The sequence below is a fragment of the Panthera tigris genome, chromosome E2, assembly GCF_018350195.1.
Source record: "Panthera tigris isolate Pti1 chromosome E2, P.tigris_Pti1_mat1.1, whole genome shotgun sequence".
Classification (NCBI taxonomy): domain Eukaryota; kingdom Metazoa; phylum Chordata; class Mammalia; order Carnivora; family Felidae; genus Panthera; species Panthera tigris.
In genome coordinates, this window is record NC_056674.1 from 6701777 (window position 1) to 6718590 (window position 16814).

The following is a 16814-nucleotide window of genomic DNA, read 5'->3' on the forward strand; positions in this document are numbered from 1 at the left end:
GGGCGCATTCTGATCATCAGTTTGGGGAAAAGGGCAAGCTGAGCACTTAGGCAGGAGCACCTGGGGTGCAGCCAGTTTGCGTGAAGTCCGGCGTCCAAGTGCAGGGAAGACCCCACAGAGCTTCTGGCTGGATCTTGGGTTGACTTTTCCTGAGGTCCGTATTGGACAAACCTACAGTGTCGGCCTCCTCCCGTGCTTCTCCTTTACTCACACTGGCTGCCACACGACCGTTGGGGCACTTCCGGTCACCAAATGCGTGTGGGGATTTCCGCACACCCCCGCAATTCTCCAGGACACCAGCTGGGCCCTGCAGTGTAACTCCATCCCGACACGAGCTACCTGGAGTGTCAGGTCCCACAGGTGAAGGGCTGGGCCCCACGAATGAACCCCCCTCCTCATTTCATACCCAGGGACCAGTAGTAGGTCCCCAGGTTACCTACAACTTCGGACTTGCTTACAAGTGGGAGTTCCCCACAACTCCTTCCTCCAGTTCCATTGATTTGCTAGAGCAGCTCACAGAACTCGGAGAAACACGGACACCAATTAAAAGCTAGGTTAGGGGCGCCTGGGCGGCTTGGTCGGTTAAGCGTCCGACTTCGGCTCAGGTCACGACCTCACCGTCCGTGAGTTCGAGCCCCGCGTCGGGCTCTGTGCTGACAGCTGAGCCTGGAGCCTGTTTCCGATTCTGTGTCTCCCTCTCTCTCTGCCCCTCCCCTGTTCATGCTCTGTCTCTCTCTGTCTCAAAAATAAATAAACGTTAAAAAAATTTAAAAAAATTATATTAAAAGCTAGGTTAAAGCATATAGGTGAACGGCCAGATGAAGAGACACATGGAATGAGACCTGGAAGGGTCCCAAGCACGAGCTTCTGTCCTGGTGGAGTTGTGTTATGTTGCCCTCCCCCAACCTGGCTGTGTTCACCTACCTGGAAGCTCACCCATCGTTGGGGATCTTATGGAGGCTTCTTCAGGACCGACCAATTACTGACTCAATTTCCCTCTCCCCTCCCTGGAGGATGGGTGTTGGGCAGAATGTTGCAAACTTTTTAATTATGGCTTGGTCCTCATCCAGTCCTCATCCAGAAGCCTTGCAGGAGCCCACCCAGAGTCACCTCATTAGAATAAAAATTGCTCCGAATGCACTCATCACTTAGGAATTTACAAGGGTTTCAGGAGCGTTTGCAGGCAACCAGGGGCAGCTGGCCACAAGGGGCAGAGACTTATATATTTCCTATTATCTCATAAGGTCAAATAGCCAACTTCAAAGAGTAAGTGCTAAATGACTCTACTTTTCTAATTAATGTTCTATAAATGACAAATTTATAGAATCTCTGATGCCAGGGAAAAGTGTCACTATGAAGGGGTGGCATGGGGAGTTTGTGTCGACAACACATTCTGAATTTTTACTGTGGTGTTGGTTACAGAAACCTACATATGTGATAAAGTTTCTTAAAACTATATATAAAAAACAAAAATGAGTGCATGTGAAAACTGGTGAGATCCAAGTAAATCCTGTGGTTAAAAGTAGTATAATAATTTCACTTTCCTCTATTTGATATTGGACCACGGTTATGTAAGGTTTTACCTTTGGAAACAGCTGGCTGAAGGGCATTTAGGAAATCTCAGAAATACTCGTTTTTGTGATTCTAAACTTATTTCAAAATTAAAAGTCACATACGACGCGGAGGTAGCTCAGTCGGTTAAGCATCTGATGGTCATGACCTCACGGTTCGTGAGCTCAAACCCCGCACTGGGCTCTGCACTGATGGTACAGAGCCTACTTGGGATTCTCTCTCTCTCTCTCTCTCTCTCTCTCTCTCTCCCTCTCCCTCTCCCTCTCCCTCTCTCTCTGCCCTCTCCCATCTCGGTCTCTATTTCAAAATAAATAAACTTAAAAAAAAATAGAAGTTATATAAACGTTACATTTACATTAATTTTATAAACCACTTGATGCTGCTTATAAACTTGGTTAAACACATCCAAATATATTGAGTTACACATATGAATATATCGTTTCATTCTGAAGTACTTCAAGTATTTGGTAATAACAATTAAACTTGGAACAAAGAAACTCAAGGGTTAATTATATAATGAAACAGGCAGAGAACACGCATAGAACACTCCTGCGTTGTACATATTAAAATTTAATACATGATAAGAGTAACTGCCACGATTTAAAATTGATAACATCAATGACAAGGCAGTCAGACATATGGCTGAAGGTATCCTGTTCTCAATGTCTGAGAGGTGTATTGTCTGTTATGTTACACATATGACAGAACGCTCTCATGCATCATTTCCCCAAGGCCTCTTTCCTTAAGTTGTCTGGTATTTGGCTAAAGTCCACCACATTGAACGTGTTCCTAAGTTATTTCTGTGTGGATTTCCTGGCAAATACGTTACTTCAAGACCGGACTATATTTATTACCATAGGAAAGTACTTCTCTAGTGTGAATTAACATCTACTGAGGTCTTAACTTCTGGGCAAAGGCTTTCCTAGTCGTTCATGATCTGTGATGATCACGTGATAGGTCTTCTTCCCACCGAAGGCTTTCCTAGTCTGTCACATTCATAGAATCTATCTTAGTCAACACTTTTTAGATGTATAACGTCCTAAGATATTTTCATCAAGGCTGACTGCGCAAGCAGTTTTGTAAGTTTTTTGTCAACATAAAATGTGACACAACTGATCACTAAAGATAATACCATTCTTTGCATTCATTCTTCATTGCAAAATATTATCTTGAGGGCCTACAACTGGCAACAGGTTTTCCCAAAGTGACTATCTGTGAATTCTCTTGTGTTTAACAAGGATTGACAAGTGGGCAAAAGTTTTCCCACAATCACTGCATCCATAGGGCCTCTCTCCGGTATGTTTTCTTTGATGAACATTGAGCCCTGACTTGGTCGTGAAGGCTTTCCCACATTCCCTGCATTCAAATGGTTTCTCTCCTGTGTGAATTCTCTGATGGGTGATGAGATCATTTTTGCGCAAAGAAAATTTTCCACATTCGGTACATGCAAAGGAGGTTTTTCCCGTGTGAAATCTCTGATGTTGTACGAGGCAGGTCTTCTTCCGGAAGGCTTTATCACATTCGTTGCATTTGTATGGCTTCTCTCCGGTATGAGTCTGCTGATGTATACCTAGAGTACTCTTCATGGTGAAGCCCTTTCCACACTCACTGCATATATACGGTTTTTCCCCGGTATGGGTTCGCAAATGTGCAACGAGCATGCTTTTCCCAGTTAAGCCTTTGCCACACTCATTGCATATATAGGGTTTCTCTCCTGTATGAGTGCGCCTGTGCACGTTGAGATGACTCTTCTCTGTGAAGCCTTTTCCACATTCACTGCATATATAGGGCTTCTCTCCCGTGTGAGTTCGCTGATGTCCGACCAGCCGTATCTTTGCTGGAAAGCCTTTCCCACATTCACTGCATACATAGGGTTTCTCGCCCGTATGAGTTCGCCGGTGTACAATCAGGCGGCTCTTCACGGTGAAGCCTTTCCCGCAATCACTGCATATGTAGGGTTTCTCTGCAGTATGAGTTCGCTGATGTACAATGAGATCACTCTTCATGGTGAAGCCTTTTCCACATACACCACACACATAGGGTTTCTCTCCCGTATGTGTTCGCTGATGTCTGATGAGCGGACTCTTCAAGGTGAAGCCTTTTCCACACTCACTGCATGTGTAGGGTTTCTCTCCTGTATGAGTTCGCTGATGTACGATGAGACAGTGCTTCATTGAGAAGCCTTTTCCACATTCACTGCATGTATACAATTTCTCTTCTGTATGAGTTTGCTGATGTGTGAGAAGACTGTTCTTCAGGGTGAAACCTCTCCCACATTCATCGCATATAAAAGGTTTCTCGCCAGTATGAGTTCGATGATGTGCAACAAGACGCCTCTTCTCAATGAAGCCTTTTCCACATTCGTTGCATATATATGGTTTCTCTCCTGTATGAGTTTTCTGATGCGTAGTGAGACTAAACTTTGTAGAGAAGGCTTTCTCACATAGACTGCATTCATGGGGCTTCTCTCCTGTATGAGTTCGCTGATGATAAACGAGCCGACATTTCTTGATGAACGCCTTCCCGCATTCATTACATGTATAAGGCTTCTGTCCCATATGAGTTTTCTGGTGTATGTTGAATTGTGATTTCTTAGGAAATGTTTTGTCACATTCAGTGCATTCATAATGTTTCAGTCCTGTATGAATTCTCTGATGTTCAATTAGCCTGGATTTTCTGGAGAATGCTTTCCTACACATACCGCATCCATGAGGTTTCTCTCTAGTATGAACTCTCTGATGATCAGTGAGCTGAGACACCTTGACAAAGGCTTTCCCACATTCACTGCATACATGGGCTTTCTGCGTATTTTGAGTTCTCTGTTGTTTCATGACCTGGGAATTATTATTAATGGGTTTTACACCTACAGGAAATTTATTTACACTATAAAATTGTTCGTGGTTACCGTAAAGAAGGGATTTCCCATCTTCATGAAACTCAGCAGAGTTCTCCAAATTACAGCTTATACTCTGGCTTTCCAAACTTGAATTTGATTTTAAAGGTTTTTCACGTAAATCAAACATATCATAATTTTGTTTCAACAGAAAATCACTTTCACTCTGGTTAAAAATGCTTGCAAATGTATTATGTTCACAGCATTGTTCCACACTCTTCTGAATGCTTCGATTTTGTAACTGACACTGCAGGGGATCATCAACTTTCCTGATTTCTAGGAGAGAAGAGAACAATGAATCACTCTGTCATCTCTCATAATCTTAGTTTGGAATAAAACTGTTTTAAAAAGGCCTTCATGTGAAGTAGTTATTTTAAGTGACAATCCTACAGGTGGTATAATAAGAAATACATTTGGTCTCTATCCACAGTTCTTGGTACAGAGCTTCTAAATGTCCTAAGGGGAGTTTCTTTTGTTATTCATAACAAGCCCTTTCAATCACAACTGAGTTTATGCTAATGAGGCGATTTAGCATAGGGTTCCTACACAACCACGAAATGGGGCTGGTACCCAGAAAGACCAAGCGATTATAAGGTTGGAACTTTCAGCCCCACCCACCAAGAAAGGGAAAGGCAGGAGGAACTAGAGATTACAGCTGTACAGAAACTCTCGGGGCACCTGGGTGGCTCAGTCAGTTAAGCTCTTGACTCGACTTTGGCTCAAATCATGATCTCACGGTTTGTGATATTGAGCCCCATGTCAGGCTCTGTGCTGACAGCACGGAGCCTGCTTGGGATTCTCTCTTTCTCTCTCCCCCTCCCCTGCTCATTCTTTTTCTTTCAAAATAAGTAAACATTTTTTTTAAAAAAGCTCTATAGAAACTCTTAAATAAGATCTGATCAGCTTCTGGGTTGGTAAAGACATCCGTGTGCCAGGAGGGTGGTGCACCCCAGTTCCATGGAGACAGAAGCTCCTGCATTCAGAAATCCTTCATACTTTGCCCTATGTACCTCTTCATCTGGCTGTTCATCTGTATCCTTTATAAATCCTTTATTAAGCTGGCAAACACAAGTGTTTCTCTGAGTTCTGTGAGCTACTCTAGCAAATTAATTGAACCCAAAGAGGGGGACATGGGCATCTACAATTTATAGCCAGATGGACAGAAGCATAGGTAACAATCTGGACTTGCAACTGACATCTGAAGTAGGGACAGACTTGTGGGACTGAACCTTTAGCTTATAGGATCTGACATTCTTTCCAGGTAGATAGCATCAGCATTGAGTTAAATCTGTAAAACATCCTGATTTTATTCTAGGTACAGACAACTGAAGCAAAGGATTAAGAAGGCATTGCAGTTTGTGAAGCACAGTTAAAGAAGCAGTGGAGAAGTAAGAGGTAGAGGAAATCAAGATATATTTAAAGAAAAGATAAGGTTCACTGATGGGCTCAACGGGAGAAGTGGGAAGAGGTTAATGAAAGCGAGGACTCAAGGATCACTTCAGGAATTGTGTGGCTTGGGCTGCTGGACAAAATGTCTCTCACTAAAATAAGGAATATTACTGAAGTCCAGAATGAGGGGAAAATCTAGCATGCATTGTGAAACATGCATGCTAAATGTGAAGATGTTATCTTAAAATGTGAAATCACATCTTAAAATGTGAGATTTTTTTAAAAGTTGATTTATTTTGAGAGAGAGTGAGCACATGAGGGAAGGGAAGGGATAGAGAGAGGGAGAGACAGAATCCCAAGCAGGCTTTGTGTTACTGGAGGGCTCAAACTCATGAACCATGAGATCATGACCTGAGCCAAGATCAAGAGCCGGATGCTTAACCGAGTGAGCCACACAGGCACCCCTAGATTGTTGAATTGTACACCTGAAACTAATATAACACTGTATGTTAATTATACTTGAATAAAAAAAAATCAGACTCAAGTTCTTGAAAAATTAGTAGAAATTCCATTTGCTATCACTTTAAATTTATTTTTATTATTTATTTATTTATTTTAACATTTATTCATTTTTGAGAGAGAGACAGAGAGACAGAGAGACAGAGAGAGTGGGTGGCGGAGGGGCAGAGAGAGAGGGAGGCACAGAATCCAAAGCAGGCTCCAGGCTCCGAACTATCAGCACAGAGCCCTACGTGGGGCTCCAACTCATGAACTGTGAGATCATGACCTGAGCCGAAGTTGGACGCTCAATCTACAGAACCACCCAGGTGCCCCATTTTGCCATCACTTTACAAATTGAAAAGTAATAATACATGGGTACATCCAGTATCAGGGTGTGACTGAATTACAATAATAACAACAACAACAACAACAACAACAACAACAACAACAATAATGTCAGGGAGTGCTTCAGAGCCTGGAGCCTACTTCGGATTCTGCATCTTTCTCTCTAACCCTCCCCTGCTCGTGCTCTGTCTCTCTCTCTCTCTCAAAAATAAATAATAAAAATTTTTAAAAAATCATGTGAAAACAAAAGCTTTAGGAAAATAAATGCAGTGATAACATCTAATAATTAAAGGAAAATCTGAATTAACAAAACCATGAAGGAAATCATTTGAAGCAGACATAACTTATGACCTAGTTTGGTCTGGCAATCATGTGGCATGTTAAAAAAGATATTTTCTTGTTAATTAAATAACCTCTGAGAGCTCAGCAAGCAGAAAACATTCAAGGTAATGCCAGGATGGGGACAATTTAAAATGTGTAGTTGTGTTGAACTCAAAGAGAACCTAAATTTTATTTTTTTTTAAGTTTATTTATTTATTTTTTGAGAAAGACAGAGACAGCACAAGCAAGGGAGAGGCAGAGACAGAGGGAGACAGAGAATCCCAAGCAGGCTCTGTGCTGCTAGCACAGAACCCGATGCTCTGTGGTTTGAGCCGCGAGATCACGACCTGAGCCGAAACCAAGAGTTGGATGCTCAACCGACTGAGCCACCCAGGCACCTCAAGAACCTGCATTTTAAAAAAAGGATGAAGAGAAGATGATTCCTGTGCTCACACACAGAATGGGAAGTTACGGCTGGCTGCCATGAAGAAGGGTAAAATATACAGGATGAAAGCATGCATTAGACAATATTGAGAGAGAAGTCAATTGGACATCTTAAGAAAAGAGAAAGAGGTTGACTCACGGGAATGGAGGAAACTTAAGAGTGAGGAGAACTGAGAAGAAAACGAAAACAAAAGTATGGAGAACTTCAGGGGTTCCCGGGGTGGGGGTGGGGACAAAAAACGACATAAATGCACAGCAAAAGCTAGGTTACCATGGAGACCAAGTATCAAAGGAATAGTCAGAAGTTATGGAAGGAAATCATTATTTCCTGGTAAGCAGGCATAGTAGTGAGAAAAAAGTGGGGAAGTCAAAGTTGTTTTTTTCCAGAAAGGCCTGGAAAGTGGAATTTCACAGCAGGAGAGACACTGTCACAGTGGATGAAGATTAGAAAGTCCGAGGAAGAAGATGACTATGCAAAACAAACAAAAACAAGAAGTATATAAAGCAAACAGGGAACAGGGATCAGATCTCAAAAGAAAAAAAGGGATATATTTTCCTCGAAATTTCAACAGAGAAGAAGAGTTCCCATAGAGGAAAACAGATGTGGGGAGGGGCTGTCACAGCTGTGACGCCTTCTCTGTCTGACCAGGGTACTGCTTCTGCAGCCACCCCCCACCCTGCCAACTTCTCACTCACCTGGGCAGATTCGACTGTCGATCTCATCTTCTGTTGTCCAAAGTTCTCCTCCTTCCAACTTGGAGAGTGCATCTGGTTTGCTGGCGAGATACCCTGTTCGTGAGAAACGATAGAGGACTCAGTGGTTGGGGCACCGGGGTGGCTCAGTTGGTTCAGCGTCCGACTGTGGCTCGGGTCACGATCTCGTGGTTCGCGGGGTCAAGCACCATGTTGGGCTCTGCGCCAGCAGTGCGGAGCCTGCTTGGGACTCTCTCTCTCTCTCCCTTCTCTCTGCCCCTCCCTGACTCACACTTTCTCTCTCTCTCAAAATAAATAAATAACCCAAAAAAAAAAAAAAAGAAGAAGAAGAAGAAGACGACTCCGTGGCCTGGGGTATATCAGGAGGGCATAATGTTACATTTTAGGGAATAAACAATGTTTCACATCTGTAAACATCAAGGCTTTTCTCTCAAGAGAGGGGACATTATATCCTCTTGTCTGAGAGAAGAAAAGGATGCGAGAATCTATCATGTCAGAGTACTAAAGAGTTAAGTAGCTGAGAAAGAAAAAAACCACTGGCAGAGCACCCTGTGAGAGACACAGAGGAGTCGTCCTCACCCACGGACACCAAGTTCCTGTAGTTCTCCAGCATCACGTCCCGGTACAGGTCCTTCTGGGCGGGGGCCAGGAGCCGCCACTCCTCCCGGGAGAAGCCCACGGCCACGTCCTCAAATGTCAGGGATTCCTGTTATAACACAGTTACATTTAATGAAATGATGTTCTTTCAGTGATATGTAAAAAATGGATAAGGGAAACTATTCTGTTCATTTCACCATAAAGGAAGTTGGTGGTTTTTGTTCTTTAATACGTGGTGATAGAATAAGAAATCTTGTAAAATATTATGTTACTGTGCAGTCTTCTCCTCATCAAACAAAGTTGAAAATCAGAGAAAGTTTCTGTAATATGTACCATTAAATCCTCTTGCTGGTGTAAGAACATCTGTATAAATTTGAGCATCTATTTGCCAATATGGAAGTACGTAGATGAATAACACAGATTTCTAAGCTCACCACGAGCATGTGAACCAATACCAAAATCAGTGATGAAGACTGCAGATATGCTAGAATCACCAGAAAACCCATACTAATTTCAGTGGTTAATATACTAAACAAAATAAAGGAACCGTATAATACATGTGTAAAGCAAAGAGATCAATGATCAAGCAAATTTATAAAAAAAACTACAAATATACTTATAGACACATAGATGTACATAGACAAATATATATATGTATGTGTGCATATCATTAGGCAGAGTTAACTCTCCAATAGAAACAATGAAGAAACAGCTGCAGGAACCACGTTTTTACATTTATGAGAAGCAAGGGCAGTTAAGGCCTTTACTCACCACAACAGATCTATGAAGAACGACCAAAGACCTATGTGAACTTCAAACCTATGTGTCATGAAACATTAACATTCCCTCAAGGAACTAGTCTGTTTTCTCCTCACAGTCGATGCCTGTGATACTGTGATATAATAAGAGGTATATATTTGGTATTCATCTCCAGTTCCTAGCACAAAGCTCCTAAAGCCTTTAGAAGGGCTTGCGGTGGGAGGGACACCTTGTGTTATTTGTAACAAGCCCCTTTCAACCATACCCGAATTTATATTAACGAGGTAACTCTGGTGGGCCCCTAGATACCCTAAGGATGTGGCTGGTTGCTATGAGAACCAAGCTATTGATTAGAGGGCTGGAAGTGTCAGCCCTACCCCAGGGTAGGGAGGGGAGAGGAACTGGAGATTGAGATAATCACTAAATGGCCAGTGATTTCATCAATCGCCTCTACATAATGAAACTTCCATAAAAAACACTAAACTACAGGGCTGGGGTGTTTCCATGTTGGTTAACACATCAAGGTGCTGGGAGGGTGGCTTGCTTGGAGATGGCATGGAAGGTCCTCGCCCCTTCTCCCATTCCTTGCCCTATGCTTCTCTTTCATTTGGTTGTTCCCATCTTGTAGCCTTTATAATAAACTGGTAAATGTGAAGTAAAGTGTTTTCCTGAGTTACGTGAGCCATTGGAGTGAATTCTCGAACCCAAGGAAGGGATTGTGGGAACTGCCTATTTGTAGCCAAGTCAGAAGTATGGGTACCCTGGGCACCTAATGCTTGGCATCTGTAATGAGGTCAGTCTTGTGGGACTGAGCCCTATAAACTTGTGGAGTACGACAGTAACTCCAGGTAGTTAGCGTCAAGATTGAATCAGATTGTACACAGTGGTGTCTAGAGAGTTGAGGAACTGGTCGTTGGTATGAAAAAATTCACATGTTTGGTATCAGAAGTGTTGGCAGTAGAAACATCACAGTAACTAATGCCTGCCATGTAACTTACCAAGATTCTCTCATGATGGCTGTCAGAGATATGTGCAACATTGACAGGTATCGTGACCTGCAGGGTCTTGCACAATCACATATATTCCAACAAGAGCCACAAAGTATGAATCCTATGAAAAATATGTTCCTGATCCTACTTGGCCCAGATTTCTCCAGATCCTGCTATTCTCAATTCAAACTTTTTTGTTTAATTGCACTGATTTTTTTTTTTTTCTACAGGCCTCTACAAATCCATTGGGGGAGGGGGAGGAAAGAATAAAAGAAACCAAAAGTCACCTGGGCCTGGATCATCTTCTTCTGATTTTGGGAAATGGCTGCTAACCGGGATGCTCTGTCTTTAGCTCTTCTGGATCAGCTCTAAATTTCTGTTCAAAAATCTCAGTCTCCAGTCAAAGGTTTCCCCAGAAATGCTGACGCCTAAGTCTTGGAATCTTCTCCTTTTTCCCTGGATTCCTCTTGTCCCTGGGGAGCCAGCACCTACAGGCTGAAAAGCAAATTACTCTGAGCGGCACAATCTCTTTAGGCCCAAATATTGTCACTGTCGCTATGCATTCACCTTAAACCAAGGCCCCCAAAGATCTGTCTTTTTGAAAAGAGAGGGAAAAAAACCACAAGATGAAGGGGCGGGCCTATGCCGGACAACCGCGCCTCCTCCCCTTGAGTAACAGGACTCCCACCCTTCCCTAGCCAATCGGCCAAGGCCACGACCCTTCCCCAGCCAATCGGCTGAGGCCACAGCCATTACCTCACCAACTGCCCCTAGACCCCAATAAAACCTTTGTGCTTTTGAAACTCGCTCTCTCTCCCTGGTATCTCACCGCTGTGTCGCTGCAGGTAGGGGATTGAGCTCGAGCTAGCTCGAATAAAGGCTCTTTTGCTTTTGCATCGGACTCGGCTCCCTGGCGGTCTTTGGGGATCACGAATTCTGGGCATAACAAAGAGACTCTTCACGATAGAGAAGAAACTGAGGAGTGATGGAGGGAGGTGGGTGGGGGATGGGCTAGATGGGTGCTGGGTGCTAAGGAGGGCACTTGGGATGAGCACTGGGTGTTGTATGTTTAACCAACTGAGCCACACAGGCGCCCCCCACTGGCTGTGGTATGCAAGTGATGAATCACTGAATTCTACTCCTTGAAACCAATATTGCACAGTGTGTTAACTAAAATTTAAAAATTAAAAAAAAAAATCGGTCTTTTTATTAAGTGCTCTGGGCCAAGTGGCAGGGGCCTCCTCAGGCACATCATTTTTAGGAAAGAGGACACACAGACAGTAAGAGACACACATTTTTCTCTTAAATCATGCGTGTTCATCTACCTCTGCAAAAGTCTTTTTACATCCTAGGGGACATACACTTTGATTTTGAGAACATCATGCTAATAAGCAAATAATAACACATTGTCTTCATAATTTCTCATTGCCATTCAGTTCTTCATACTCTGTAGAGTATTAGAAGTATAAACCTGTATAGGATAGTTGGCAAAAACATTCTTTGGAAATAGAACTGAATTTTCAGGCGAAAGCACACAGTATTCTTCATCAGAAGACCTGTGTTACAGCAAATAAGGTTCTTCAAGCAAAAGGAAAGGATCTTCCAATGCAAGCAGAGGAGCAAGGAGTCAAGAGAAATAAAACTGGTAAATAAGAGTTGAAGTCAGTCAGTACCAACTGGAAACATAATAATGATCATCTCTCAGAAGGTTTTAAAAACATGAAGAGTTAAGATATTCCATGACAGGGGCACCTGGGTGGCTCAGTCAGTTAAGTGTCAGACTTTGGCCAAGGGCATGATCTCGAGTTTCAGGGGTTCGGGCCCCACGTCGGGTTCTGTGTTGACAGCTCAGAGCCTGGAGTGCTTAGGATTCTGTGTCTCCCTCTCTCTCTGTATGCCCCTCCCCCGTTCACACTCTGTATCTCTCTCTCTCTCTCTCTCTCTCTTTCAAAAATAAACATTAAAAAATATTAATGATAAAATAAAATAAATAAAGTAAAAAATAAAGTATTCCATGGCAGCATATAACATAGAAGTGGTGAATGAAAAACTGTTCTAAAATCTCTGTATAGGGGCGCCTGGGTGGCGCAGTCGGTTAAGCGTCCGACTTCAGCCAGGTCACGATCTCACGGTCCGTGAGTTCGAGCCCCGCGTCAGGCTCTGGGCTGATGGCTCAGGGCCTGGAGCCTGTTTCCGATTCTGTGTCTCCCTCTCTCTCTGTCCCTCCCCCGTTCATGCTCTGTCTCTCTCTGTCCCAAAAATAAATAAACGTTGAAAAAAAAAATTTTAAAAAATAAAATAAAATCTCTGTATAGACAGAGAAGAATATAAAAGTACTAATTACCATAATACTTCGACAAATACAAACTGTATGTTATTTTGCAATCTCTAGTGTGAATAAAACTAATATATATATTTTTAAACATACATAACTACATTTTAAAAGGGAAAAAAATATAATGCACATGGCTTCTGTAGCAACTACTCAACTATACTACTATAGCTCAAAAGCAGTCATATTAAAAAAAAAAAAAAATAGGTGTGGCTGAGTTCCCATAAGACTTTATTAACAAAAACAGGCACAGGCCCAGATTCGGTTCATGGGCTCTACTTGCCCAACTCCAAATGAGAACACAAAAGCCACATAATCATCTAAATCAAGGGTCAGTAACACAGGGCCTAGACCACCTGTTTTTGTAAATAGTTTTGTGGGAATACAGCCAGATCCCCTTGTTGACCATTCTCTCAGGCTTTCACACTCTATCTACAAAGGTGGAGTTGAGAATTTACATCTGAAAACATTACCCAGTACCACACACTTTGAAAAAATAATCAAAGATGACTTTTGAATATAGAAAGAGGCAAATCATCAGTATTCACCTAACACGTCTGTGTACATCTTTAGTCAGGTGGCTGGCTACAACATTTAAATAGAAAAATTCTAGGGGCTCCTAGGTGGCTCAGTTGGTTAAGCGACTGACCCTCGATCTCAGCTCAAGTCATGATCTTGAGGTTGGTGAGTTCAAGCCCGGAGTAGGGCTCTGTGCTGACAGTGCAGAGCCTGCTTGGAATTCTCTTGCCTACTCTTTCTGCCCCTACCCCACTTGCTTGCTCTCCTCTCTCAAAATAAATAAGTAAACTTAAAAAAAAAATTTTTTTTTAATTCTAGGGGCGCCTCAGTGGCTCAGTTGGTTGGGCGTCTTGACTCTTGATTTCGGCCCACGTCATGATCCCAGCGTCTTAGGATCACGCCCTGTGTCAGGCTCTGTGCTGAGCATGGAGCCTGCTTAGGATTCCCTCTCTCAATGTCTCGCTCTCTCTCTCTCTCTCTCTCTCTCTTTCCCCCTCTGCCCTGTTCCCCCACTCACACTCTCTCTAAAAATTAAAAAAAAAAAAAAAATCTAGACCATTTTAAAGCATACACAGGTCAAGGTCAGTATTAAAGAGCAGGACATTTCATGGGGATAATTTAACATTTTTAAATTTATTTAGTTACCTATTTATTTATTTATTTATTTATTTATTTATTTATTCTTAGAGAGAAAGCCCGAGCAGAGAAGAGGGGAAAAGGGAGAGAGAGAGAATCTTAAGCAGGCTCCACACGCAGCAAAAGCCTGACTCGGGCTTAACGCAGAGTCAGATGTGGCTGCTCAATCGACTTAGCCACCCAACCACACCTAACATTCACTTAGGCAATAAAAGTATCACCAGTAACCGAAAAATCCACTTCTAAGAACTTCTGAAAAGAAATACTGACAACAGTGTAATATTTGAGAGGTCATTTTTAGCTCCTCATTATATTTTTTCATAAGAGCACTTATGTTTTAAGTCAGAAAATTATTGGCATTCTACATTTAAATTGCTGTTGCTAGATCATTAATGTAAGTTCACAACTTTACTTTAAAAAAGAGAGAGAAGTAAGGAAGGAGGTAGGGAGAGAGAAAATGAGTTACACATACAAATTTTACACAGCACAAAACCATAAATATGGGGAAATTATCAGCCTTTTTACTCAAATACACTAGGCTCCTGCCATCACAGACCACAATTTTAGGTATTTTACTACACTTATCTTCAAAACAACCCTGAGGGAGAGAGTTTAACTTCTCTTTTTGCCAAGTGGTTAAGAGACACAGGTCACACCCATCACACAATGGAATTGAAAAATCAGATTAAGGGGCGCCTGGGTGGCTCAGTCGGTTAAGCGGCCGACTTCCGCTCAGGTCATGATCTCACGGTCGGTGAGTTCAAGCCCCTCGTCGGGCTCTGTGCTGACAGCTCAGAGCCTGGAGCCTGCTTCCGTTTCTGTGTCTCCCTCTCTCTCTGCCCCTCCCCCACTAGTGCTCTGTCTCTCTCTCAAAAATAGATAAACATTAAAAAAAATAAAATAAAATGCACCAAAACCAACAAGAAGGCTGATTCATGAAAAGAAGATGGATAGAGGCTCAGGTAACTAACTGGTAGAGCTAGTCTAGTCCGAAGTTAATGGTAAAATCTAGGTGGTAGGTATATGAATGGTTACTTTAAAATTCTTTCAGTATGTATGTGTGAAAATGTTCCACACTAAAATGTTGGGTGGAGAGAAAGATACTGTAATTAGAATTTAGTAGGGTGGCCAAGTACCAAATAAATATTTACAGTTAATTGATCTTTTACATTACAGAAAATGATAAGGAAAAGGGAGTCAGAAAGTAATAACACGCTTACAACTGCAGTAAAAATAAAGTTTATATTGGAAACGAAAGGCTGGGGAACAAATCCAAGGGTATAAATGCATAATCATAAACTGTCCCCCAAATGATACCTAAACATCTCAAACATTTTATCTCTATATAGATTATACATAGGCAAATGCTTAATACGAATCCACTCACAATATCACCGGTTCACACGTTAAAAACAATCTGTGTTTATTATATGAAATAAGGCCAAGGAGAAAATCATAGTACCATTTACACAACTTATCTGAATTATGAATATTAAGCACATAATCTAAAAGCCTCAAATTGAAATCTACTAAAATGTTGACAAGGATTATCCCTTGTGAACGGAACGTACAGTGTGATAAGAACGTACAGTCTGGTAAGAGATTTTACTTGGGTCAGAATCTGAAAAGAAACATCCAAGAGGAATGTGCAAGGGATCTCGGAGGACAAAAGAGAAAAGGCGGCAACTTCAACATAAAACTGCTATTAGATAGGCTGGCTCGTTCATCTCGGCAAAAACTTTCATTCCTGGGAGTCCGAGGGTACGAAGTGGCGCCGGCTGCCAAAAAACCGGAGCTGAAAAAGGACCCGGGGCGAAAGGGCAGAAGCGGGGACGCACACCCGCTGTCGTTGGCGGCAGCCCAGGCCCGAGCTCCGCACGCCGCGGCCAAGCCCCCCGCCTCCAGGCGCAGCCCACGCTCCCACCCGTACCCCCGACGCACCCGGCGGCCCCCGCGTGAGCTCCACGGACCCCGACCCGTGAGCCCCGAACCAGCTCGTCTCTGAGCCCCGAACAAAACCCGCTCCACTTGCAGCTGACCGCCACCACCCTCCCGCTCGCAATCTCTGAGCCCCAGCGAGTAAACGGCCCCCAAATGTGCCCTCTGCACCCGGTCGCTGTTCCCGAGAAATCTTTACCCACGAGCTACGAGAGCACCTCCTGACCGAGACCACGGGCACCGCAAGCGCACACCCCAACACGGAAGAACACCCACCCACGGTCTCCTCCCGCAAGAATTCCACCCACCCCAGGCAGACGCTGACGAACCCTCCCCGGCCACAGTCCGCGAACGCACCTGATTCTCGCCACACGCCACTGCGACCGACCGGCACCTGAACTTACTTCGCTGAACTTCGTCCGCGTCCCTCAGCGCCGCGGGGCTGCGGCCGACAAGGGTCTGAAGCATTTCTGGAGAAAAGACAACTGGACCCCGGCTCTGCCGCTGCGGCAACATGGCCGCACCCTGGCCATGCCCCGTGGGGGCAGCCATCTTGGATCTCGGCCCTACGGGGCGCCAAGAGCCCGATTCCGCGCCCGCCGGCAGGGGCGGCTGGGAAAGTGAAAGGGCCCGTCAGTCCGGGCAGAAACGCACAGGTGGGAGGCGCAAAGCTGGAGCTTACGCCAGGCAAAAAACGGTGCGGGGAAAATCCCTTTCAGCGAGCGGACTGGAAAATTAAAATTAGGACACGGCTCGGTTGGCGTGGTCCTGTTAACAGGAAGTGGAGGTATTTGTACAGCACAGAACTCACAGAAGCCTCCTCGGGGGAGTTTCCAGCAGAAATGGGTTTGAAGCGACTTTTGGA

General features: G+C 43.6%; 1 protein-coding gene across 2 annotated transcripts; it reads right to left on the reverse strand.

Moving 5' to 3' along the window:
- Positions 1-2124: 2124 nt before the first annotated feature.
- On the reverse strand, positions 2125-16479 carry ZNF615 (zinc finger protein 615). 2 transcript variants are annotated; one of them, XM_015539248.2, is made up of 5 exons: positions 16354-16479; positions 10812-11019; positions 8759-8885; positions 8162-8254; positions 2125-4741 (listed from the first exon to the last, which is right to left on the reverse strand). In XM_015539248.2, exons 2-5 carry the CDS (start codon positions 10824-10826, stop codon positions 2781-2783), a joined length of 2196 nt encoding a protein of 731 aa, XP_015394734.1. In that variant the 5' UTR covers positions 10827-11019; positions 16354-16479; the 3' UTR covers positions 2125-2780. The 2 variants fall into 2 exon arrangements, with proteins under 2 accessions (XP_015394734.1, XP_015394730.1); XM_015539244.2 differs by having other exon boundaries at positions 16307-16479.
- Positions 16480-16814: the final 335 nt, after the last annotated feature.